Here is a 25,434-nt window from a genome sequence, read left to right on the forward strand (position 1 = left end):
TATTGAATGCAGCCCTACACGTGGCAGTCCCTATACACGTAAAGACACATCCTCCAATTATTGATAATCCCATTGACCTTTCTTCTTTTGTTGTTTAAAACCCGTTTCACTTCAATTAAAGCCTTTTGAAAGTAGTGGATGCGCCGCCATAAGTGGTTCAGAATATGCCATTAGTGTACCGGAGCCAAACACAGTATAGGAGAGTGGAGACAGATTATGCGGTAAGTAATGTATGTTAGGATTTGGCTTAATTAATCACGTCCGTCTCTCTCTCTCTCTCTCTCTCTCTCTCTCTCTCTCTCTCTCTCTCTCTCTCTCTCTCTCAGTTCAAACCACTTTTTCTCACCATTCGAGATCACACCTTTGACAACTCTCTGGGAACTGACATCTTCCGCGTGCCTTTTCCTTTCCTTTCACTACCTTTGGGCCTTTGACCATGCAGCGTCCCTCGTTAGATAGATAAACAAATAAATAAATTAACATTAAAAACTCCACAGTCACACGCGGGGAGCACAATACAGAACAATGCAGAAGTGGTCGTTTATTTTCTCGGGCTTCATCTGGTAGAGTGTGAGCGGCGCGATTGCCTTGCTATATAGCGGCGGCATCACAGACCTCGGCAGGCAGCTCATTCCCGCGTGAGTGGGCGAGTTCCGGCCGCCTCCTCACCTCATTACCCACGGCGGTTAATGAGATTTGTTTACCGTGGCCAGAGAGAGGGGGGGGGGAGAGAAGGGGTATTAGAGGATGGTGAATTCTCCAAAAAAAAAAAAAAAAAACATCATAAACCAGGGAAAAATAACTTCAGAAATGAGAGAGAGAGAGAGAGAGAGAGAGAGAGAGAGAGAGAGAGAGAGAGAGAGAGAGAGAGATTCCCTCCTTGCCTCCCAAATTCATTATATCCGTGCTTAAGGAAATAAATCGATCCATTTCTTTTCCTCTTTTTTTTTTTCTTTTCTTACCGTCCCACAATTCAGATAAGCAAGGCAACTCCGAATGACTAAAAGCACATTGTCTCTCGGTGTTGCTTCACGCTTGAGCTGAGAGGAGATTAAGCTTGCAAAGAAGAGAAGGCAATAAGATCCCACTGAGTTCCCATCTATCTTTCTTTCCTGTTTTTATTTCCCTGGATAGTGTTCAGCACGATCAAATGAGTTGAGGAACGTTTTATTGCAAGGCTAAAATGTGTGATGATGTTTTTATAGCAGATTCCTTTGTTAAAATACGTTTTTTTTTTTTTTTTTTTTGTGTGTGTGTGTGTGTGTGTGTGTGTGTGTGTGTGTGTGTGTGTGTGTGTGTGTGTGTGTGTGTGTGTGTGTGTGTGTGTGTGTGTGTGTGTGTGTGTGTGTGTATTTGTGTGAGTGCTCGCGCGTGAGCATGTATGTAATTAGAATGAGTTACGTGTTGTGTAATTATTGTGATATATAAGGCTATTCATTCATCTCTCTCTCTCTCTCTCTCTCTCTCTCTCTCTCTCTCTCTCTCTCAGCACTGGAGTGAGTGACAACCTTCCAAAGCACCACATTTCCTCCTTCAGGTGTATGCGGCTGCGGGTTCGGGCGAGTACTCCTGGGGTCATGAGTTCTCCTCCCACTGGCTGCATTACAACCATCTGGACTCCTGTACCGCCCGCGTCCACCAGGCAAGTCTCGAGCGGCCCGAGTGTCCCAAGTGTCCCCCTCAGCCAGGCAATTAAACTAAACTCGATAATTTCTGCGAGTGTTCCTGAAGAGGGTGTTCTTGACGAAGTGGAGAGGTGGCGAGGCCCTCTCTCCCTCCCCCTCTTGAGTACCTCTGGCGCGTGATCAATTAGCTGCTGCCTTACACTGCCAGGGAACGACACTCGTCACGGACCACCGCCCTTGACTCGCATTTTTGGCCACTCATGAGCATTGCGTCTTTAAATGGTCTCATTCATTATCAGGTCATGTCTCAACAGCTTCGCTCGCCTCTCCTCCCTCTCTCGTGTTTATTATCTTTGGTGTTGGGGCGTGAAGGGAGGGCAAGAAAAAAGGGGAACTTCGGGAGAGGCACTGAGAGCTAGACTTGTCTAAAATCGCTTATTTATTTATTTTTTTTTTTTATCTCCCGACAATTAATTCAACTTCTTTTCCTTTGTTATGAGTGTGGTGGTGGTGGAGAGCGGCGCGCGGCGGAGAGGCAAGGAAGTGTCGCTACTCGCCTGCTGAGAGACGCCGCAGGCTCCGCCAGTCTCATACACTTGACGCTTGTTTTTGTTTTTGCGGCGTTTCCAGGAAAGGCCTTGGTGGCTACGAGAGCTGCCGGTGGGGACGGCAGTATAGGAGAGGTGGGAGGAGCGGCATGTCCGCTGGCGTTGTCTGCGAGGAGTAGCTAAGTCGTCGCGATGCTCGGAGGTTTTAAGTAATGTTGATACTCATAAGAAACGCGTAATTTCGCCTCCTTCACAAATCACGTTAACACTTGTCCCAATTAAATTGTCGCTCCAGGCAAAGATGTATAGATTTTTTAGCGCAATGCGTGTCCAGAATTGAGCATTAACAGCCTGGGACGAGCTGTGTCTGGCAGACTTCCGCCACATTACACGTACACTCCGATAATAAATGCACTCCTGTCTTGGCTGTCTATGTTTCATGATAAGCGTTATGCAAATTGCTTTCCCCGCTGAGGCTGCGGTTTGTTCAGGTGTTTTAGTACATATCCTTGTGTATCATAGACGTATGTACCGAGAGTCGGGGGTCCACCACTGGAGGTCCGGCGCGTGTCTCATATGTGTCTAATGAACGTAAATATTTTGACAGGTGTCGAGGAGCGCGGTACGACACTCTACACCCCTGGAGTATGACGGGTCAGGCGGCGCCCTACGGAGGAATATCTTCGGAGCGCCCTGCAATGTGACGCCGCCTTACACGTGGCGCGAGCTACACCGCCGCTACCTCGGCTGCCAGAACATTCCCACCGCCCTATGGCTGCACGCCCTGCCACACCATTTCTCCCAACTTAGCCCAGCGGACATCACAGACGACTATCACCTGCCCACTAGTACTTCCTACAGTCACTGACTCTTCCCTTCTTTCATTCAGCCACTGACACATTTTGCTTCCCTCCTTCAATATTCGCCCTTCCTCCAGCTACCTACACCCCTTACTTCTCACCTCCACTCCACTTGATCCATTCATTCCTTCTGCTCTCGACACCTTTTACTTCCCTCTTCCATTTTTCTTCATCCTCATCCCTCATATAGCCACTGGACCCTCCTTTATTTCAACACGAACACCTCTCACATCCCTCCCACACACCCCAGCAGTGTAAGTACAATACCATGCCGTAGGCACCTATGTACACCAGTCCTCCGTGTATATAATATGATCTCCCGTAACCTCACCAAGCCTCCTCTACCCTGATGAACGTAATAACGAATGCAACAGAGCACAAACATCAAATTTTTCACTGGTAGTATGGCCAGAGTCGTCACTGTAGTGTAAATACAAGTAAATACAAAACAAGTACTTAACAGCCATCAGGCCCTCAATCACCCCAAACACTGTATATACTGCCAGACGCCCTCAGATCAAATATTTCTTTCTCCAGCCTCCTAAGCAGGACAAGCACCGCAATAATCTGTAAGTCACGTGCGTCACTCGTAGCAATGTAAACAAATACTCGTAAGATAAATGATCTAATCCTGACTCGTGTACTCATCCTTCATCCTGTCCTCATCACAAACTACCTCAGAAAATTAATATGTCTATCAGCAAAGTGTACAGATTCGAATAAAGAAATTGTTGTTGTTCTTTTCCAGACATAATCACATTTGATGGATGTTGGTCAAAAGCTGGTGATTTACGAGATAATGATCGATATGAGGTCACATTCGACTCGAAACTATATTCTGCTAACTTTTCATCATATAGTGTTGCAGTAATGATACAAACTCCAGGGTTTTCTTCTTTACTTAAACCAGTAAATGGGTGAACAACACAAAGCCGATGCTATGCTTATAACGGAGGCGCTGGATGAGGCAAGAGCTGGGAGTGGTGGTGATTGCTTAGCTCAGAGTCACTCTGCTCACTCTGCACGCCTGCCCATCTGTCGGCCGCATCTCACCATTGTTATGGGGCCCGGAAGCTCCATAGTTGCTACCACGCCGGTTATTACCAATCTACCATTTAGTGCCAGTGCAACCATCAGAACATCTAACAATACAACAATAATATGAAAAGCAAACACACACACACACACACACACACACACCAAAAGTCCGCACACAGCACTCAAAACTCCCCCCTGAGTCTCATTCACATAATGTACATTCTGTAGTCATCTTAGAATCCTTTGCTGACTGCCTCAGTATCTCACGGCCAGACACGTCAGTGACATTTCCTTCCACATCAACATGGTCGGAGAGGTGAATAAACAGCTCGTCATCATCTTCACACATGGGTCCTGGTTCTTCTTGACTTTCAGTAGAGGCGAAGATACTTCAAGTGGTGGGGGAATCCATCGACTTCGACAGCTTGACTTGACAATAACTTGTGACATGTCTCTTCGGTAATGTTTATCACAGCGAACATTAAGAGGTCTTACCCACACTCTATCCCCTGCTAAGTAGGGGCCATCCACCTCCCGGTCTTCCTCTTTACGGGGATCAACTCCACGAACTTTAACAACGGAATATCTATATAGCTATAGCATGCACGCCTACGCTGTACATGATGTGCAGTCATACTGGGGCCTCGCGTTGTAAAGATACAAAGCCTCCGTAATGAAACAGCCCTTCCTTGTAGTGATGATTTTTAATGAGCGTTAACACTCTTCGATTATACCATTAACAGAGGGCACATGTGCATATCTGAATTTGACACGCACACACCACTTTCTCACGAATTCAGCGAACAGTCGGCTACGGAAGGCAAAGTCGTTGTCTGTTAACAGCAACTCTGGCGCTCCACATAGAGGAGGTATAGTAGACACACACTTGGAAGAGTATAGTAGACACCTACCTAAACGATGATTGACTTCTAGCGACGTCTAATAGCACCAGTTCTGTTATGGACGAGTTCTGGTCTGGATCAGTTCAGTGGATGCTATGAACTTATCAAAACTAAATGTGATCCTGCTGAACGTTTCCCTTTGTGTCACACAACTCAATGGGGCAGTCACAGCCTGCCCTCTAAAGACAACTCTCCTACTTCACAAAAAAAAAAATTACATACACACACAACCTTCGCGGAAAATAAAATGGCGACACCCAATTCAGCCTCAGAGTCCTCTTCTGGGGAGGGGACCAGAAATATCCCCAGATCGGACTGCTCTCTCGGTATCGGCCCAAAATGTCTTGACATCCTCCTCAACTTTTTTATTAACTTCTGCAACATTCGCGGTCTTAGATCATTTTCAATCTGTAGAACACCACCTCTCCTCTACTAAACCTCATTTTTTCTTCACCGAAACACAGCTGTCTCTGTTTCCTCCTGCTTTCTCTATTCTCATTTTCGTTCCAAAGCTGGATGCTGTGTTTATGTGCTCAACGACTTCACTTGCTATTATACTCACACTCTTGAATCTTCCGAATTTTCCATCATCTGGCTTCGGGTCAAAAGTCACTCTCTTACTAAATTTATCCGTGCTGTCTATCTCTCTCTCATAACTTCTTTGACTGTTTAACTTCTAAAGTGGAGTACATTCTGTTCCTCTATCCTTTCACGGAGATCTCCATCCTTGGAGATTTCAATGTTCAACACTAACTTTGGCTTCCTCTCCGTACACTGACCCCATCCTGGTAAACTAGCCATTAACTCTGGTATCCTCCATGACCTAGAGTAACTGGTGCAACACCCTACTCGTATTCCTGACCGTTTTGGAATTCTATATGCACAACATTCTTGACTTTTTCCTTACCTCTAGTCCTGCTTATGCTGTTACCCTACCTTCTCCGTTGGGCTCCTCCGATCACAATTTATCTTGTTATATTTCTCCTCAGGATCCCTCAAAACGGAGGTGCCTCTGGCATTTTGCCTCTGCCAGTTGGGGGAAACATGAGGAGGTATTATGCTGATTTTGGAATGATTACTGTTTCCGTGTCAGAGACCCATCTCTGTGTGCTGAACGCATAACAGATGTGATAGTGTCTGGCATGGAGACGCACATTCCTCACTCTTTCTCAACTTATACATGTATACATGATAGAGAGTTCATCCATAAAAGGTATTTGATCCTTCCATCACTTGAATTTCATCCACTTTATATTTCTGCCCGGAACCATGTCAAGTCTGTTCACCAAACACTCCTTCAAAAAGAGAAAATGTCAAAATCTTTCAAACTCTAATTCCCCTCGGGACTTCTGGCAAAAAACATCTCCAATAACTTTACTTCTTTATCTCTTCCTCCTTTATTCCATCCTTGTCGCACCACTGTCATCTCATCTGTCTCTAAAGCTGAGCTCTTTTCTCAAATCTTTGCTAACATGTCATCTTGGATGATGCTGGGCTTGTCCCTCCCTCTCCTCCTCCTCTGAATATTTCATGCCTTTAATTAAAGTTCTTCATTATGATGTTTTCCATGCCCTTGTTAGTCTAAACCCTCGGAAAGCTTACGGACCTGAATGGGGCCCTCCTATTGTTCTGAAAAACTGTGCTTTCGTGTTTGCACTTTGTCTGGCCAAACTCTTTCAACTGTATTCTTGTTGGAAGTTTGCCTATATTCAGTCTGTTCATGAAAAGGATGACTGTTCTAATCCTTCAAACTACCATCCTACAGCTTTAATCTCTTCCTTGTCTAAAGTTTTTGAATATATCCTCAATAGGAAGATTCTCAAACATCTGTCTTGCACTTTTTCTTTGGTTTACACAACACTATCTATCACTTCCTGGTCGCTTGGAAGCCATGTTTAGGGGCAAATATTACAGAAAAAAATGTTTATGCACCTGGGGGATGGTGCTTGCAATGATCGGCAGCATGGTACTGACCCAAATTTGACCCAGAATGCCCGGGCTCCAAAAACACAGTACAGCGTCTCCGCATCCTAGCGGCGGTCTGGCAAATTACTCCGGCCAATTCAAAAATTCCGGCAAACAAAAATTTTGCCGGATTACAGGTGTTGCCGGATGAAAGAATACCGGATTAAGGAGGTTCAACCTGTACCACTAGAATGGAAAAAAGCCAACATAATCCCAATATTCAAAGGAGGAAAGTCAACTGAGCCATTAAATTACAGACCGGTGTCACTTACAAGTGTTGTGGGGAAGATACGTGAAATTGTTATCAAAGAAAAATGGATTAAATATCTGGAAGAACAAGTTATATCAAACAGACAATTTGGGTTCAGGACAGGACGATCATGTACTGTGTGTTGAACTTATTAAATTTCTACTCATGAGTAATAGGACTGGAGAGCAGAGATGGATGGGTAGACATGGTATACCTGGACATAAAAAAAGGCTTTTTGGTAAGGGATTACTTGAAGGACAGAGAGATGAGAACTGTGATCAGAGACATACTCATCTTGGAGTAAAGTAACAAGTGAAGTGCCACAAGGGTCAGTGTTAGTCCCCATTATGTTCCAGGTATATGTAAATGACATGCAAAATGGGGTAAACATTTATATTAATTTGTTTGCTGACGATGCAAAATTGCTGAGTAATCAAAACATCGAGAGGACTGTTTGCTACTGCAGGAAGGTACATATAAACAAAATCTACGAGTGGAGTTAAGAAGTGAAAATTAGAGTTCAATGCCAAGAAATGTCATGTAATAGAATTGGGAAAGAGTAAGAGAAGACTGGTATGGAACTATCTGATGGGAAACAAATAATGAAGACTAAAGAGGAAACAGATCTGGGAATGATTATACAGGAAAATCTGAAACCCAAAAAACACATAAGTAAGATATTTGGACTAGCATATAAAATGTTGACTAATATTAGAGTGGCACTTCAATTCATGGACAAAGATATGATGAAAAAAATTATTGACGAGCATGATACATCCAAAGCTGGAATATGCAGCAGTGGTGTGGTCACCAATGTCTAAAAAAGATAAGATTAGAACCGATCCAAACGATAGCTACAAAGATGGTGCTGGAACTAAAGGACCTAACATATGAAGAAAGGCTGAAGGAAATGGGACTGCCAACCTTTCAAGATAGAAGAGAAAGAGGAGACCTAATAACAATGTATAAAATAGTAAATGGCATTGAAAAAATAGACAAGGAAGAAGTTAGGAGGACAAGAGGACATGTAAAGAAGATTAGGATGAGGTAGTGTGTGAAGGATATTGGAAAATACAGTTTTGCACATAGAACGGTGGAAAAGTGGAATGCATTGAGTAATGAAGTTGTTACAGAACATAATGTGCATAACTTTAAAGAAAAATGGTATAAATGAAGACATGGAGACAGGACACTCCGCTCAAACCCTGTACAATACAACTAGGCAAATACACACACACCAAAATCCTGCACACTGCACTCACATATACCAAGTTTAGTAAATTTAGCAATTCAGCCACAAAATAATGAAATATTAGCATAAATACTATGAATTACTAGCAATGAAGTTCAACAACATTTCCAGTTCAGAACATATTTTGGTTAGCTCTTTGGTCCAGCTCAACTATTATCAGTAATGTTTGTAAGTGATTGTATGGAAGACTGCAGACATCAACACCCATCAGTCCCAGAAAGCTTTAACAATATATGCGATATAAGTTCAAATCTTCACCTACATTAATCAATGCAGTCCTAATGAAGGAATTAATGGAACTTATGGTAAGTCATGGAAATAAAAATACTTAAATGATTTTACATTAAATATATTTATAATAAGAGTATTTGACAAAGGAGCTCTTCACCACATGTCCAGGTTTTCAGTCTCCCTCGACTTTATCACATCTCCTCTCACTGTAATACTGAACCTTCTCTACAATTAATCCAGGTCCTCTATTTATTGATCCTTTCACTTTATGTCCAAAAGTCACCCTCCTTACTTTTGTCCACACAACACACTGGCCCTGACATCCCGGGCCTATGTTCATCATGCAAATCATTAATGGTACAATTTATCCAATAAAAATAAGAAAAGTGGTCAGTAGAGTATACTGCAGTATAGAAATGTATGAAAGAATCTTGTCAATAAAATATAACAATCTCCACAGATACACCTGTCCATCCACCTGGTAGTAAGAACAGGTAAGCACTATGATCAGCACACAGATGTGAACTCAGTCACAAGGTTGAGTCCCACCACAGGCTGTCTGTCCATTTTTCTGCCATTAGCCTGTGGCCAAAAATCATCCAAATTCTGCCATTAACCCTACTGCTGAATAAAAAAAAAAATAATTTTCATCTTTATAGGTAAATAAAAAATGGCAAATAATAGCAAGTGAAAAAACATTTGTGAATACTGCACTTCTCTTGCTACTGCTTACTTGTTGCATCTTAAATTGCACAACTAGAAACTTTGTGGCTTGCCTGACATCAGCCTCCACGAATACATTACACAAGACAGACTTTGATTCTGCTCCTCACGACAACGCCCACCAAGGCTTGGGTGTGCACCCTGTGTGTTGGTGGCTACAGCTGGAGGAAGCACTCCACATGAACAACCTGAATGAGATGCATAAAATGGAGGCCTTGCTATCACCATGACTAGAAGATATTCTGAGCACAAAACTGAACAGCTAAAACCTCAAAGTAGAAAGATGGTGGAGATGATGGGGAGTCTCTAGTACAATGCTATGTCTGATGTTGATTTATGTTATTACTTTGAGATACGTGATGTCTAAGGTTATGGTGTGGCACTGACTACTTCAAACAATGCATTCAAATAATTTTTTTTTTTTTTTATACTAAAGCATCATTTGATACCTTTACATTCACAAAGCACAAGGCCAAAGTAGATAGTTGTACTGAGAGACCAGCTTGTGGTGTAGCCATCACCGCAAGGCTTCAATGTCAAGTTTCTGCTCATCAATAGTAACAAACACTATACTTAAATATACAATAAAAAAGATATTTCTTCTGTCATTAAAAAAATAATTACAATGATTACACGAAACCGAGCTTCATACTGGTTCAGAAAAGAAAAAGAAAACAGCGTCCCATTGATAAAAAAAAGAAAGAAGTCGCATCATGTTTTCATGGAATTTATATTAATATTTCGTAAATAAAATATTGTAATTCCCGTATCAATGTATAGCACAGTATGATCCCTGAAGCAAATAATTTCTAAAATCATTGTTATGATGGATAACTGATATCCAAGTCACCCTCAATATGCTAGTACTTACTTTGAGCCTGATCTTTGAGTCTCGGGGCCTTGCATAGACAACAGCTTTTCCCATTATCAGTGATCAGCCACCTCTTATTAACTTCCTACAACTGACACTTTCTGGAACCCTCTGGTATAAGTACACCATCCTAGAGGTACTGCACGACCTTGATAATGCCACGTAATATGAATGCAACCTTGACCAGACATGTTAGCAAGTCTTTACCACTTGATGCTAATCAGATCACTTGATGATAAACTCTAGTTAAAACACAATCCAGTCTCCAAAATGCAGCTCTTTAAATATAATTAAAAGAAAATGCAGTTCCTTAAATATAGTTAAAGTCTTTTACCATTTTACCAAAAAATTACAGCTAGAGATATCATGAATAATACATTTAAAGATACTTTTGTACAAATCTGGGCCCCCACCTGTACATCTGCCCTGCCCCGTCTCCCTGCCCTGCCCCAGGAACTGAATGATGCACCCCTAGAATCCACCTCACTGTGTCAGCACAACCTTTCCAAATATCCGGGGCAGCAAGAACCTGCGGCTTAAGTGAGGGAATACACAACATTGACGCTTGGACATGCTGGTATGCATGAAGATTCACATACATTAAACACCAACAGTAACAAATCGTTAACGGTTGCATATCCTAAAATAGAGGCTACTAAATGGTTTGTGTCTGAATGAAGACTAATGAGGAGTAAAACAAAATGGGAATAATGACAAAACTACACAACCATCACCAGTACAAGCTCTATGCAAATATTGCAGCTAAGTTTTACTGTTACTTATGACTATCATAAGGACTTAAGGCTCTCTTGCCACAGATGGGCAGCAAGATGATGCAGCAGTGTCAGTCTGGACCACAAGGGCTGGACACTACCCATGATATGTCCTCAAACACGATGGATCTTCTATCCGCAAATGCACATGTTAAAAATTACAATCAGGACTTATTCTAAAACACCTCATGGTGAACAATATTGTAGAAAAGAATCACTGCAACTTCACTTAGTGAATTGCAACCCTTCACAGATTAGCAGCTGCACCAGACCAGACACACAAAGCCCTAAAGGCAGTGTAGTCCCTCTGCTGCAGCTCATTCCATGCATACAATATTTTATATGGGACCTGTGTACTCAGCGACGGCCTTGCAGGTGCGGGACAGAGTGCCACCGCCCCCGATCAAGACTTGGACTGCAAGGTTCAGGTCCCATAGTTCACTGATGGTCACGTAAACGAAGAGATCCATCCAGCTTGAGTCATGAAGTTGGTAATCATGCGCTGAGCCTGTGAATCGAGGCCCTGAGGAGTACAGGCCCCGCGCCGGGTGGACGGCCCCACACCAGACTGCTGCTTGTCACCTTCATCCTGTGGGGGAGTCCACACTCCTCACTACCATGCAAGGGTGAGCCAAGACTCAACTCACTTCTTCATTCACTACCAAGCATCCTCATGATCATTGAAAAAAAAAAAAAAATGCAGAAGTAACTCCTTGTGACCATTAGTTCTGATGTGAGTGGCCACTGATGTGATGAGACAACTATGTGATGCTAACATCCAAGCAGGTCACCAATCTCAAAGTCTACAGAGGCACTTTCTGAGCTGCAACATTTGGCTAAGTCTCTTAACCAGGTATTATGTTCATTAACAGGAAAAGGAAACCCATGGATAATGGATTTATTACACTACATTAATTTGTATTGTATCAAGATTACTCATCACAAAAGACAAAAGTGATTTTTTAACATACACATAGTGTATTCAAAATAATTCCTCAGTGACACTTGATCCAGAAGAAGTAAGTACAAGTTAACTTGGAATCAAACCATAATTTGATCAACTTACCTTCAGTAAAACTGCCTTGTAAGCTATGTACTGAGATGGTTTGATATTCGTGGCAGAACACAGCTGAAACAGTCACATGGCATTAGTATATGAGAGGCACACCTTGGAATGTGTTTAAGAAGAATCATCATCACTTTGTCTTAAATGTAACACACAAATATGAGTCCAGGTATGAGTGGTGCAAGCAAACAGTGCAGCGCCACACCTTCCTCTCCCTCTGGGACAGGAGATGGTATCCTGGGAGTGAGGAGATGGGGACTGGGTCATCACTCGCCCCGGCTGCCCCCCCCGGGCCCCCCTGTGCTGTGCTGCTCCCGCCCCCCCAGTTGTTCGTGCCGTCGCTCCCGTTCAGCACGCTGCCGCTCAAGCTCGCGCTGAGCCATTTTCCACCTCCAGTATCGAGAGGCGTGAATTTTTTTTCTGCTAAACATTTCGGACTTCTTGCGTCGTTTCTGAAGGGCAACACGGGCGGCTGTGAGAGTCTGGCAACCTTGCTGGGGGCTACTTTCTCAGGTATTGCAGGTACAGAAATATTACCACAGCTACGTCATGACACAACTATTGATGGCAAGAGCTTTCCTGCTACAGACACACAGCACGCACGTCCTACACTACCTTCACTTCCTTGTCTAGAGCTCTATAAAAGAAAACAAACTCTGTCATAACCACACATCATTCTTGAAACCTTAAACAACTAATGCAACATCTTTGGCAAGTAATATACAAACTTGTACTGCAGTGGGGAGGGAGGGATGTATGTACAAGAGTACAGAACAGCAATACAGGTATCACTGCTGGAGTTAATCAAGGAGGGGTACAATCTTATAAGCTAAGCAACTTTATGTAATGAGTAAATTAATAAACTGTCACCATTTGCACTTCAGCTTTACAAAAACAGAATAGCAAGAGGCTCAGCTCCTATTTGTCAGGATAAGTTAGTGAAAGTGAGTGGTGGTGGTGCCACACACACACATCTTCTCTCACACTAAAGTAATGGGATAGAGAGACACAACACAATAATTTGTCTTCGCAAGATTCACTACAATAAAAAGAATTTGGGCTGTAATCTGGTAAACAGTGTTCTATTCAGTCACAATTAGAAATTTAAAAATTTAATCATTCCATGACATATTTTTAGATTGTTCTATTGGCATTTGATATGCAATGCCTCAATGATATAGTAAATCCAAAGGCTGAATAAAAAATGTTGATGAAATATAACTAAAGGCAAAATTCATATATTCTCCATTAGAAATTGCTTATCTAGATCAAATTGCTGTTAATTTACTGGAAGACTAAATTCTATAGTGAACTCTATCCATTTCCCATTACTGTAGAAGGAAGACAATGTGTTCAGTCCCAGTACACCAGAAAGTGTCATCACCAGCACTGACTCCCCCCAACTGGCCACGGAAGAGCCTCCCGTCATCTTACAAGTAAAGAATCACACACTTTAGCTCATCATGTCAAAGTTAGTCTGAACTAAACTATTGGGACTTAATAATTTATCACAGTCCATCTTCATGCACTCAAAACACTGAGCCTAATATCAAATATTGAAAACTAGTCATTTAGCTGCTCAATGCCAAATTTCAAAATGTTTAAATAATTCTCAAAACTTACACTACTGGTGAAACAACTGAAGTGCGGGTGACAAGCACTTGGAGAACACCTTCATTAATAGATAAGCTTATAATTAGGCATGGGTTTCACAAAGCAGTCATATTTAGTACTTAACTTTTGAATCCCAAAGACCAGTAATTAAAAGTAAGAAAATTTAATAAACAATCAACTATTTAAACTGAGAGAGAAAAAAAAAAAAAAAAAAAAAAAAAACTTTCACTCCACTTCTATACTTCACACAAACTTTCTGCTTATTAAACATCTTCATACAAGGGATCAATAGAAATTTTATTGATATATCTTTGTTTCCCAAGAATTATCTTTGAAAATTGTGTAAGGAAAATCAAGAGAGTAATAAGCAGAAATGGTCTACTTCCTTCCACACTGGCAGCTAGGCTATGACCTACAACACAGACACAAACAACAGGCCAGAACACTTACTCTTTTGACTTTGCGGACAGGTCCATTTGAGTCGTTGGAGTCTGAGGCAGGCTGGCCTGCATGAAAGGCAAAGTTGTGAATACTCGGCTGTGGGAGTAACACAAGGGCCAACGTTAGCTTATTCCACTCATGCCAGGCAAGTGGACAGCAGCGGGATAACTTGTTGGAGGTGCTCTACTCTGGGCTCACTGATGCTAAGGCCTCCCTCTCCACTCACACTCAGGTTAAGGCCACACTCAGGCAAAGAGTGCACACTGAAGCATGGTAACACTCAAGCAAAGAAAGGACACGCAAAGGACCCCCTTCAGCACAGTTCTGCCAGGAAAAAATCACCCTTCCCTTTCTTTTTTAGCAGTACTGCTCCCAATATAAGTTCAAAGCCCCACAAAATGCTTCAGCTTTGAGTGAATACCCAACAAAGTTGTCCCAACATCCCAAAGCCAATCACTCCGGCACCAGAGTCACAGCACTCAGTAAGATAACTAATACCAGAAGAACCAGCAACACACAGTCACTCCCAAGCAAGAAATAATCAATTTGCAGCATCACTTGTAACTTTTCTCAGACTTATATGTTTCTCATTATTGCAATATTCACCTTAATTTATTTCAACTGAACTGAATGATCACCAATGATATACCTACAATAATCTGTTCTCACAAAATTCAAAATATTTTTGCAGCATTCTCCCCTAATTGAGGAGGTGCAAGTACACTGGCCCAAGAGATGCTATTTGGGACTGCCCGAGTGTGTCTGGTATAGGGAGGTGCGTTAGTAAATCCTTCAGAGCAGCCCACTATGCTACACTAGGGGAAACAACCCACAACCAAGACAACCACAACACAGGAAATAAGTGAGCTTTTGCAGAAAAAACACAGAGAATGAGAACAATCCTCCTGTTGGCCCTTTGACTCCACCTCCTCGTGAAGTAATGAAGAAAAGGAAGAGAATTTGTGTACATTCAGACATCACCTTTGTGTATGTAAAAACCATAGATGGATCAGGAAAGAGTATAATAACTTAATCTAATAGACTTAAAATTAACACAGTGACATAAGAAAACAGTCAGGCTGGCAAATAATGAAAGACAAGCATTTTAAGTTGAGGATGGCACGGCATGAATAACAGCGCTGTAATTAATTTGTGTAACAATGTGCCAAAAATTCAGACTTACAACTTGTCTCTTCACTCCAGATTTAGTCATAATAGTCACATCATAAAAAATCAAGCTTAATATACAAATATATATATATATATATATATATATATATATATATATATATATATATATATATATATATATATATATATATATAAATAATGAAATACAAAACAAACATAAAAAATTACTACTGATTGACAGATACAACTTAAACTCTGCCTTAACAGTGCAAAGGAAGCAAATGATTGTATTGAACTGAATACATCAATGAGGGACAGAACTAGTGATGTCATACAATGCTGCTGCCAAAAATTATACAGTTACCAGCCTGACACTAAATGAAAAAAACAGAAAATGACCCATTACTGAAATTTCCCTTCAGAAATTACTTCAAAAACCTTCCATGGGTGGGCAAGTCTGAGAAGGAATGGTGGATGGAGTTTTTAAAGGAACACAAAAAGATGATTAGGAATATAAGATGTGCAATGAAGTGAGGCACCAAATACTCAGACAGTGGCCCCCCATTGGTGTAGAGGTCAGGTAGATGGACACCATCACCCTGGAGCAAGTCACATGGAGAATAACTATAGTCACGCCACACTCAATATTTGGCGACTGGGTACCTCTCAGGGGAAGACACTAGCCAGCGGCTGCACCAATACTTACTGCTTTCTTTTTGTTCTCTTTCTTTTTGTCTCTTCGCGCTCTGGCTACCTCAAACTCATGGCATTCTTCAACGTGCCTGATTCCGTTTCTTCTATACCTGTGGGGTTTTACATGTACAGCTTGTAAACATGAGAACTGTTAGTGTTTCCTTAATTCTGCACAAAAAAAACTCAGCAGTAGTCTATGAATACTGCTTCAAAGGGAGTCAGTGCTATAGATTTCATTAATGCCCAAAATACTTACTCTGCCTCTATTGCAAAATCCAATCCCTATACACATAATTTTTACTTTCCAAACTCAAGGTTTCTCACAGGAAAATTCTTACTCCCTGACCAGCAGGCAATGTATATAGATATCTGCCAAATCTCATGTAACAATCGAGTCAGTTTATAACATTTTAGTGACAAATTCTTAGTTTGTCCTTTGTACCAATCTATAGAAGCAGAATTTTCTTTCACAAATCAATTCACCTTTACACACAAAAAATTTAAATAAAAAACAGAATAAACCAATAAACTCTTAATATCTACCCATATAGTCACTTTCACAATGGCCTGAGAGGCAGCACATCCACCACAACACAACACTCACCTCAGCAACTCCTTTATTCTGGTTCTGAGTTCCCTCTCACGCACCATTGATGATATGAGGTTGTTGTGTTCACTCGCTGTCTGGAACTGACTGACGGGCCGTAACTTTTCTGCTAAACTGTCTCTGAAAAAGCAGCCAGAAAATTCATCGTTCATCCCAGAATAACTACTTTATTTGCTCTGACAAATCCATAAGTGTATATATAGATAAAAACAGACAATAGTGACCTTCACAAAAGCCCACCTGTCATCTTTGCTCTTCTTTTTTGGGGGAACTTGTACTTTCTCTTTCTCCTTCTTGAAGAACTGTGGCACTATCTGGAAGTCTCTCACAACTCTTTTTCTTCGGGAACGTTCACGCAGTCTTCGCATGTACATGTCCACCTGAAAAGAGAGGAGGGTGAGTGAAGCATGAGACACAGACTTAGTAAAGAAATGGACATGCCTTAAGAAGTCATGTCACAGAGTACACTGAATCTCATGTACATTAAACTGGGTATGAAGTATATACCTATAGTCTCATGCACTGCCTCATGTTCAAATTTATGGTGAAGATCAAACTGGGATATGATAAGTGGAGGTAGTTGTCTAAAACACTTTAAAGAGATGCTATCACTACTTTGGACACCTGTACATGAACTTATGCATTGTCACCTAGCAAAAAACAATGAGACAGGTAAGATAATATTGATGAAAATACAAAAGCTTAGTTACATTATAAAAAGAGAAAGAAGAAAGGATATAAAACACATTCTGTATTCATTTCACACAAACAATTCCCTCTCTCTCTCTCTGTATCTCTCTCTCTCTCACACTCCTACACTCATTCTCACCTGTGCTAACTTGAGTGCCATGTCTACTTCCTCATCATCCACAGGGTGTATGAATAGAGGTGCAATTGTGGTCTCAGCATCATTGTCCCACTCCTGATGAGGAAAACAACATCCATGGAAACAGCAACAAAAATATTCTTAACACTAACACTGCAATACCAAACAATTACAGCTTATCCACACTATCTGGTTGCATGATGGCGGTACCACTCACCCGCTCAAAGTCATCTCTGTGAGGCATGTATCCAAGAATGGTGTTTTCCTCGGAAGAGAGTGGCTGTGTGGGGAGGGAGGAGCCAAGTGTTGGGGAGAGTGGGCCAGTGTCGGTGGTGGTGTGTTCAATGGGCAGCTGTAATCTCTCCATGGCAGGCTTCCAGGAAACACGGCCTATGTTCCCTTCTATGTAACTGCTGATGTACTTGTTCCTCGCATCTGTGGGACAAAGGGAATAGTGTCGAATTATGCTATGTTTTGTGTATGTGTAAATAATTCAATCAATGTAGTTGCCAGCATTTATCATTTATTGTGGAGCATCAGTAGGCACACAGATCACTGAATTCATTGTATCCTCTTTCATTTGAAGAACACCAAACTTAAAAAACAAACCACCTCCACATTTCAACAAACTATGACATTCAGTTTGCTTGACTAATTATATCCATAACATGATAATTCAGCATAAGTCTCAAAGAACCCATCACCCTTCCCTAGCAGAGCCAATAGTCATCTCACCTTCAGGCGTGCGTGTCTCAATGTGACGGGCAATGTCCTCCCAGTTGCCATAGCCATACTGCTCAATAGCATCCAATAGCCTGACCTCCTCACGTGCTGTCCAGTGGCCTTGACCAGGGAAAATGCTAAAGTTTCCTGTGTCCTGGAAAACACCGGCCTGTGAGAGTGCGGGCCCAGGGAGAGACAGGGACCCGTTAGTGAGGGGGGCGAAGGTGGGCAGAGTGCAGTAGTGGGGGCAACTGTGGCACCGTTACACACCTGGTAACACACAGACATACACACAAACACAGACACATAGACACACACACACACACACACAAGGGTGCAGACAGTACAAAGAATCAAGTATCCATCACCACATCTCAATTCATGTAAACTAAGATATGTAATTTACACTATCTCAATACCTATTTTTTTTCGTCTAAGGCATTTTTTTTATCCTTGTAGCTGAATGACTCTTAGCTATTCATCTCTAATGACTCAACGAGAAAATCCCTGACATAAAATCTTTCATTCCATAACTAAATCTTAAGTCTGCACCCATGACAATTATAAACTTCTATACTATGCTTCTTAACAGTTACCTCTTACACTCTAGTGACAGCTACAATCTCTTCACTTGATAAATCAAACTGATAACATAAGGATAAGTTAATCTCACAAGAATCACACACCAAGAATTCATCAAATATTTGGCTAACATTGTATGGAATCTAATGTGAATGTGTGTGTCCTGAACATTATGTATATCCTGGCAAAGGTCACTACACTATACAGATCTTATGAATCAAATAGTCATTGGTAATACATTTAATTCTATACTTTATGATTTCTTGGACTGACAACTGTCTGCCAACTGTTCCATAAAGACAAATCACATGAATCTGCCTTGGTCTGCTCCAGTTGGCATCAGTTAATTTGTTCAGTGTTAGGAAGAAAGAAGTGTGCCCATCATAAGCGGCAGACATCAAGATACACAATTCAACCAACACTGACAGGACCATGTGTACAGAAATGTGTGAGAAAGGCATACAATAACATCTCATGAGCCACTTTCAGTTGGCACTAATACAAGTGTGATATTAACAATGAAATGTACAACTGTGAGGATGTGACGCCCAGTGAAGCAAGTCCTCTTTCTGTATAGCTATACTTTTCCAGAAAATATTTTCAAAAGCCTCAACAGGATATTAGTCTTACTTTATTCTGGTACCTGTCTCATAAAACTCTCTCTCTCTCTCTGGTCTCGCTTCTATTTATTCCCAATCACACATTCAAATCTTGCAAATTCAATTGTTCTTGCTACAAAGAAAGTCACCACTTATTACCCTTCATATACTCTACTTTCCCACATTTTTTCCACTAAAACCACTGGAGAATAGCCTCCCTTTATTTCAGTTAAATATTTCCATCTTCATTCATACTTTTATCATTCTTTTTTTTTTTTTTTTTTTTTATATACTATGTGGTCTTTTCACGGGAATTTATGGGCTAAAGGGGATACTTTTTGTGATACCTCCTATCTCAAAGCCCATCCGCTAGGAAACCGTAGCCCCGAGTGAGGAAGCCCAACCTACACTCGGACCGTGGACAAGATTTGAACCCCTGTGCTTGGAGACCCTTCGGACCCCAAAGCACGCATGGTTCCACTGTACCACGGCGGCCCCACAGGTACTCCACAGGTGTCTTCCTCTCACAGCAGCACCATTCACCTCACTGCTGCTATTCCTTGTTACTTCCCTTCCTTTATCTATTTATCTATTTTTTTCAACACAACCAAATTCTCTTAAGTGTTTTAATTCATCACCTCTGAAGTCCACAACTCTATTCTTCAATCTTGAACAGACACACCAAATTTCCCATGCTTCCCTTGCCATTAATAACCATCACACTCACACTACAAGTACTTCTCAGATAACTCACACCACCAACCACTCTATTCAAACCACAAGCACCCCTCCAGTAATCCTCTACACTGCCTGAATCTTAGAAACACTTCCATACATCAACACTGACACTAGAACCACAAAAACCAACCCACAAGAAGTATGTGTGTGTGTGTGTGTGTGTGTGTGTGTGTGTGTGTGTGTGTGTGTGTGTGTGTGTGTGTGTATGTATGTATGTATGTATGTATATATATATATATATATATATATATATATATATATATATATATATATATATATATATATATATATATATATATATATACATACACACACACGAAGGAATGAAAACCGACAGAGGAAGTACTTGCACTGGGTTAGTGTTGGTGGTGTTGGTAGAGGTATTGCAACTACTAGCAAGGCAGGTAATACAGTACCTTCACACTGCACCGTCTCTCCCCACCCTCTAATGCTAGGAACTATCCAGGAGGAACCGCACTATAAAGAGAATTCACCCTTAAAAGCTGTGAATGGGGAGAAAATGCTTTATTTGAACAAGGATTAATACCAAGTGGTGGTGGTGGCCATGGCAACATTCTAGCACTAAGAGTTACCATTACTTAAGAATAGACTGCAGTGTCAAGGGATAGGGTGTGAGGTTGCTGGGCAGAGGTGTGGCTGTCTTGTGGAGCTGTGTGATGGTGTGCTTGATTTGATGATGAGGTAAAGGTGTGGTGTGTGTGTGTGTGTGTGTGTGTGTGTGTGTGTGTGTGTGTGTGTGTGTGTGTGTGTGTGTGTGTGTGTGTGTGTGTGTGTGTCAGTTTTAATGCATTTGTGTCATGATGGTATTCATATGTAAGTAAATGTATTTTCAAAAGATTGTTCAGTTTATTACATCATTAAGTTTAACGATTTCATCAACCTTCCTTACAGTGTTTCCATAAGTTACCATGATGCTCATTACCTCCTACACCTTCATTTTTAGATGTAATTAATCAAATATCTAGCTCAGTCTTCCAAGTATATTAATCCACACCAAGGAATATGTCAGATAGGACTCTAAAAGCCTAAAAGCACTTCCAGTCCTCTCCTCACACTCTCCTACTGTCAGTGCTGAAAGAAAACCTGCTTCAGTCAATCAGTCCAATCTCACCTCAGCGCTGAACTCTGCCCCACTGTGCACACAAGAACACTCTACACACAGGCAAGCTAAGTGCTTCTACTAGTTTTAATCTTTCAAAAGTATACAAGTAAATAAAAATAGAAATGTGGTTAGAGCCGATACATACATGAACTGGTGTGAAAAATGTGACACTTAAAGTCAATCAGTAAGAAATTTTTACAGGAAATGTTTTTAACCAGGAAATTTCAATGTTAGCCCTAATCCAGTGGTACAACACCCACATCTAACATGCACTCTGCCACCCAGGAGAATACAGCAAGGGGGATTCACCATCATGTTGAAAAAATGAAATGAAATAAAACAAAATAAATGATAATAATAAGCAATTAGCTAGTCAATAAAAACAAGTATTATCACTGCAAACCTTCTTGCTAACCAATGGTGATGAAAGCAAGGTAAAGAGAACTGGAATTTAGAAAAAAAGTTCTTGAAGACAAAAGAATATGCCAAATCAATAATAAAAATCATTTCAATTTACTGATATGTTAAAAAACAGCAATTCAATTAAGCAGCAAAATAATAGATTATCAATAGCTATTAAAACAACTGTCCTGAAATCACTTTGCATTACTTAACAATAAATAGAACACATATTCTTCTGATATTATGTCCTGAGGACTACATACTGGTAAGCAGAGGAAGCAATTCACAGCCATGCTGAGAGAGAGAGAGAGAGAGAGAGAGAGAGAGAGAGAGAGAGAGAGAGAGAGAGAGAGAGAGAGAGAGAGAGAGAGAGAGAGAGAGAGAGAGAGAGAGAGAGAGAGTGTAACAAGAAATAGCTAAGGCAGAATCCACATTAGGAGCAGTGGAAATCCCTCTTCAAACTTTGAACTCTGAACCATCACAAGGAATAAATATGTTAGAATCAAGATGGGCATTCTCAGCACCAAGACAGCAAAAACATAAGCAGCAGCAGCAGTACATCAACCAATTAGTGTGTGAAATGAGTGCATAATATCTCAAAATAGTTATACAGAACTGACTGCCAGCAAATCAAAAGTTATACAAGTGCTTTCTTTCATTATAAGTGAATCCTTTACTTTGACTAAATAAACTAAGTGAACATAATACAGTGGTGGTTAATTGATGCATTTAGGTTCATTATTAACTCTACTGAAGTGTAGTAATGTTCATCTCACACCAAAGTAAGCAAAGAGTTTTAAATGTGAACTCCCTCATTCCCTCTCATTTAATTCACTCACTCATTCACTCTCATGTGGCTGGAGAAGTTAGATGGGTCCAGAGAGAAATACCAACAAGAAAGGAGCAATGCAAAGAGGGACCGAAAGGTGTGGCCGTGTGTATCTCAGAACATAAAAGCCAAGGAAGCCCAGAGAAAAACAGCTACAGCTACAAAGGCAGAGTGGTTGATACATGGCATGCCTTACCATAAATTGATACCCGTGGCTTCTCTTGTGCTTGCCAATTTCCGCACCGCAGGAAAAGCACTGTGGGGAAACAAATAAGAGTGCAATAAGTGATCCATGTAATGATGAAAATGTGAAGATGTTATTACAGTTAAATGTCTCAACATATAATGGTATAATGGCAGAACTACATAAAGTTTGGTGAAGTTATAAGAGTTCTGCACCAAGACCATTTTGGTTTTCCAGCAAAAAAAATCACACCCCATCTCAACACACAATGCCAAACCTATATCACATCACTTCTATGAGCTCACTACCCAACACTGCCTGCAGGGACTCTGTCTGATTTGTGAGGGCAATTCTCATTAGTTTCCCTAAAATCTTCCAAATTCTTGTCCACTTTCTTCCCTTTAAACCATGCACATGGTACTACATCCCTGTTATTTTTTTTTTCTAGCAGGAATTAACACATGAAAGGATTACTTATGATAATTTGCATAAAACAAGATTGAGGAGGATTTATGTTTAAGTATAATAGCAAAAAAGGGATCAGAAGACAAACTTTAATTTAGTCTGACAGGAACAGGCAGCCAGTGAGGCCAGTGACATGTCACCTGCTGAAAGGTGAGAGGTAATACCAAATCTCTCCACCACTACCACCATCCTTTCTGGTTCCAGCTTGTCCCTAGCTTGTGCTAACCCACAAGACATACCCAGCATTCCTAATCCTTAAGCAGACAGGTTGAGGCTACCACAGTCACAGACTCACCCATCAGATACAGTCTTCACCACCACACTTCAACATATCTAACTTACAACTGACAGAGCTCCATCCCCTTAGAGATATCAAACTCATTAAAAATATTCTGCACAAATTTTACAAAACATATCTCCAACTTGTTCATGATAAAGTTACACGTTTTTCCGAAGAAGTTACCTGCAAATGAGGGTATTAACTTCAAGGAAATGTGCTCTTGCCTCGATCTGGCGTGTAGGAAATTATATCAACCAGCTGCCTTGTTTTTTTTTTCCTTGTAGCTACTTCTATTCACACCCTTAAATAAAGCGAAGGAATTAGTCTAAGGGTCTTCTTGCGCGAACACCTCCAAGTAAACCACAAATAACGCTCAACAAATACAGTTTAATGCGAGATGAATTGATGGACACCACCACAGCGCAGTAGGAAAAAAAATACAAAGAGCGACTTGACAAAATTCCTGAGCAATACATATTTCTTTCACAAATCAGACAAACCAAACTGCAAATATACGATAAATAGAAACACATCAGAATTCATAATAACTCATTATCATCAAAGAAGACCCCTGGAGTAATGAGGAAGCGACGCCTAACAGCTAGCCAGACACAGCCGCGCCCAGCAGCCACCACCCTGACGGATACTAATATGAAAACGCGCGCCAAAAATAAATGACAAACACTGAGCGGAAAAACACAAACAGACCAAGAACCAACAGAAAAATAGCCACTGAAGTCACACAAACTTCAAAATAAACATAACCCTTGAAGCTCAACTTTTGTATGGGGCTACAGGGGGTCACACAGGGGGTCACGGGAGGAAGGATGGTCAGGTGACATCCTTACCTGTAAACAGAGATCGAAGTCCTCGCACTCCAGACACCTCACCCTCAGCCCGTTGACATCCTCCTCGCAGTAATTACAGTGGTACTTCGCAAACGTATCTGCAAGACATAAAGAGCAATCATGCAGTCAGGGGAAGGGATGAATGTAACGGGTAATGGAGTATAGCAGGGTAGTGCCAAGGGGCCTCGCAGGACACGTCTCTCACCCGCCATTTTGCTTCAGTTCCCACGTGACGTCATCAACATTGCCAATATATACATTCACCACATTTTACACCACTCCCAACACTCACACCTCCCCCAGGCAGCCTACCTAATCTTAAACCCCAAGGACTCTCATAATCAAGGGTACTGTTTCACGGGAATGGGTAAGAGGAGGATATATAGAGGAAAATGTCCTTACTGTACGAGAGCAGGGACGCGGCTGAGCCTCCCCGCTGCCTGGCGTACGACTACTGGGTCACGGCCATAGATGCTTGTTTTTCGCTTTTTCGGAAATATACAGCAATTTATACCTTCCCCCGAGCATCCTAGAGCACTTCGCAGTCTACTATTCATAGCTATTGCAGTGTACGTCAGTGAAATAACAGCAAATCCACACACCTATTACAATTAAATGTCCCACACCCTAAGGGGATATGTAAGATCTATCTTACTGTTTTTATCCCGTTACTCATTATATTATACACTACATATAGTTTTCATCTCATATAGTCAGGCCTATGCATCTCCCTAGGCCTACCGGGAGGCTGTGGGTGTACACGACAACGGTTTTGGAGGCGTCACCAAATTGTCAAGTCCCGGCAGCAATATTGATTGGGGAGGTGAAGGAAGGAGCGGGGCCAGTCCAAGGCTCGCAGCTTAAATATTAACCAATCTTAGCGTTGTTTTAAGGGGTTTTCCTTCATGTAAATACTGGACAAGTATGCATTAATCGTCAAATACATATAAGCTCGCTGTATATTACGATAGGTGGAGAAAAAAGAAAAGCCCGAGTAACGGGAGAGGCTAGCGGTAAATAATCATCATCATCATCATGCCATTATGCTTCTACTGCCAAGGAGAGAATGGTAACAGTAGAAATATATTATAAGGTAATAGTACGTTCATACATTGGCTAGTAATAGAAGTACTTACGCATAGAAGGTAGTTAAAAACGCATATACTAACAATACCAAGTAATACTTGCTACAAGCATTAGTGTTGGTAGAATGATAGAGAAGATAGAATAGGTTATATAAAATTG

The 25,434-nt window shown here is 41.2% G+C and overlaps 2 protein-coding genes across 5 annotated transcripts in view; one reads left to right on the forward strand and one right to left on the reverse strand.

The window, feature by feature from the left end:
- Positions 1-3,668, forward strand: part of LOC123510870 — an 11,743-nt gene extending 8,075 nt beyond the window's left edge. Inside the window, exons 6-7 of the mRNA XM_045266316.1 lie at positions 1,538-1,642; positions 2,781-3,668. Of these exons, the coding sequence (XP_045122251.1) occupies positions 1,538-1,642; positions 2,781-3,041 (366 nt within the window). The 3' untranslated portion in view covers positions 3,042-3,668. The remainder of the gene's footprint in view (positions 1-1,537; positions 1,643-2,780) is intronic.
- A 5,105-nt stretch (positions 3,669-8,773) lies between these two features.
- LOC123510795 (transcriptional adapter 2-beta-like) lies at positions 8,774-24,436 on the reverse strand. 4 transcript variants are annotated; one of them, XR_006676603.1, is made up of 14 exons: positions 24,395-24,436; positions 24,190-24,287; positions 22,609-22,668; positions 18,152-18,308; positions 17,634-17,851; positions 17,420-17,512; positions 16,831-16,970; positions 16,588-16,710; positions 15,997-16,093; positions 14,169-14,224; positions 12,720-12,741; positions 12,310-12,556; positions 12,105-12,167; positions 11,548-11,627 (listed from the first exon to the last, which is right to left on the reverse strand). XR_006676603.1 is itself a non-coding variant. In XM_045266175.1 (13 exons), the coding sequence occupies exons 1-13, from the start codon at positions 24,399-24,401 to the stop codon at positions 11,487-11,489; spliced, it is 1,485 nt and encodes a 494-aa protein (XP_045122110.1). In that variant the 5' UTR covers positions 24,402-24,436; the 3' UTR covers positions 8,774-11,486. The 4 variants fall into 4 exon arrangements, 2 of the variants coding, with proteins under 2 accessions (XP_045122110.1, XP_045122109.1); XM_045266175.1 differs by lacking the exon at positions 12,720-12,741 and having other exon boundaries at positions 8,774-11,627; positions 18,152-18,293; XM_045266174.1 differs by lacking the exon at positions 12,720-12,741 and having other exon boundaries at positions 8,774-11,627.
- Positions 24,437-25,434: the final 998 nt, after the last annotated feature.

This window comes from Portunus trituberculatus, chromosome 30, assembly GCF_017591435.1.
Source record: "Portunus trituberculatus isolate SZX2019 chromosome 30, ASM1759143v1, whole genome shotgun sequence".
Classification (NCBI taxonomy): domain Eukaryota; kingdom Metazoa; phylum Arthropoda; class Malacostraca; order Decapoda; family Portunidae; genus Portunus; species Portunus trituberculatus.

What these genes read in the sequence shown, in the direction of transcription:
- LOC123510795 (XM_045266174.1), bottom strand. An exon ending in ACAGAGATGACTTTGAGCGG is followed by an intron (nt 17,513 to 17,633) that starts GTGAGTGGTACC and finishes TTTCCTCATCAG; the next exon opens with GAGTGGGACAATGATGCTGA. An exon ending in CTGTCCGCAAAGTCAAAAGA is followed by an intron (nt 12,557 to 14,168) that starts GTAAGTGTTCTG and finishes GTTGCCCTTCAG; the next exon opens with AAACGACGCAAGAAGTCCGA.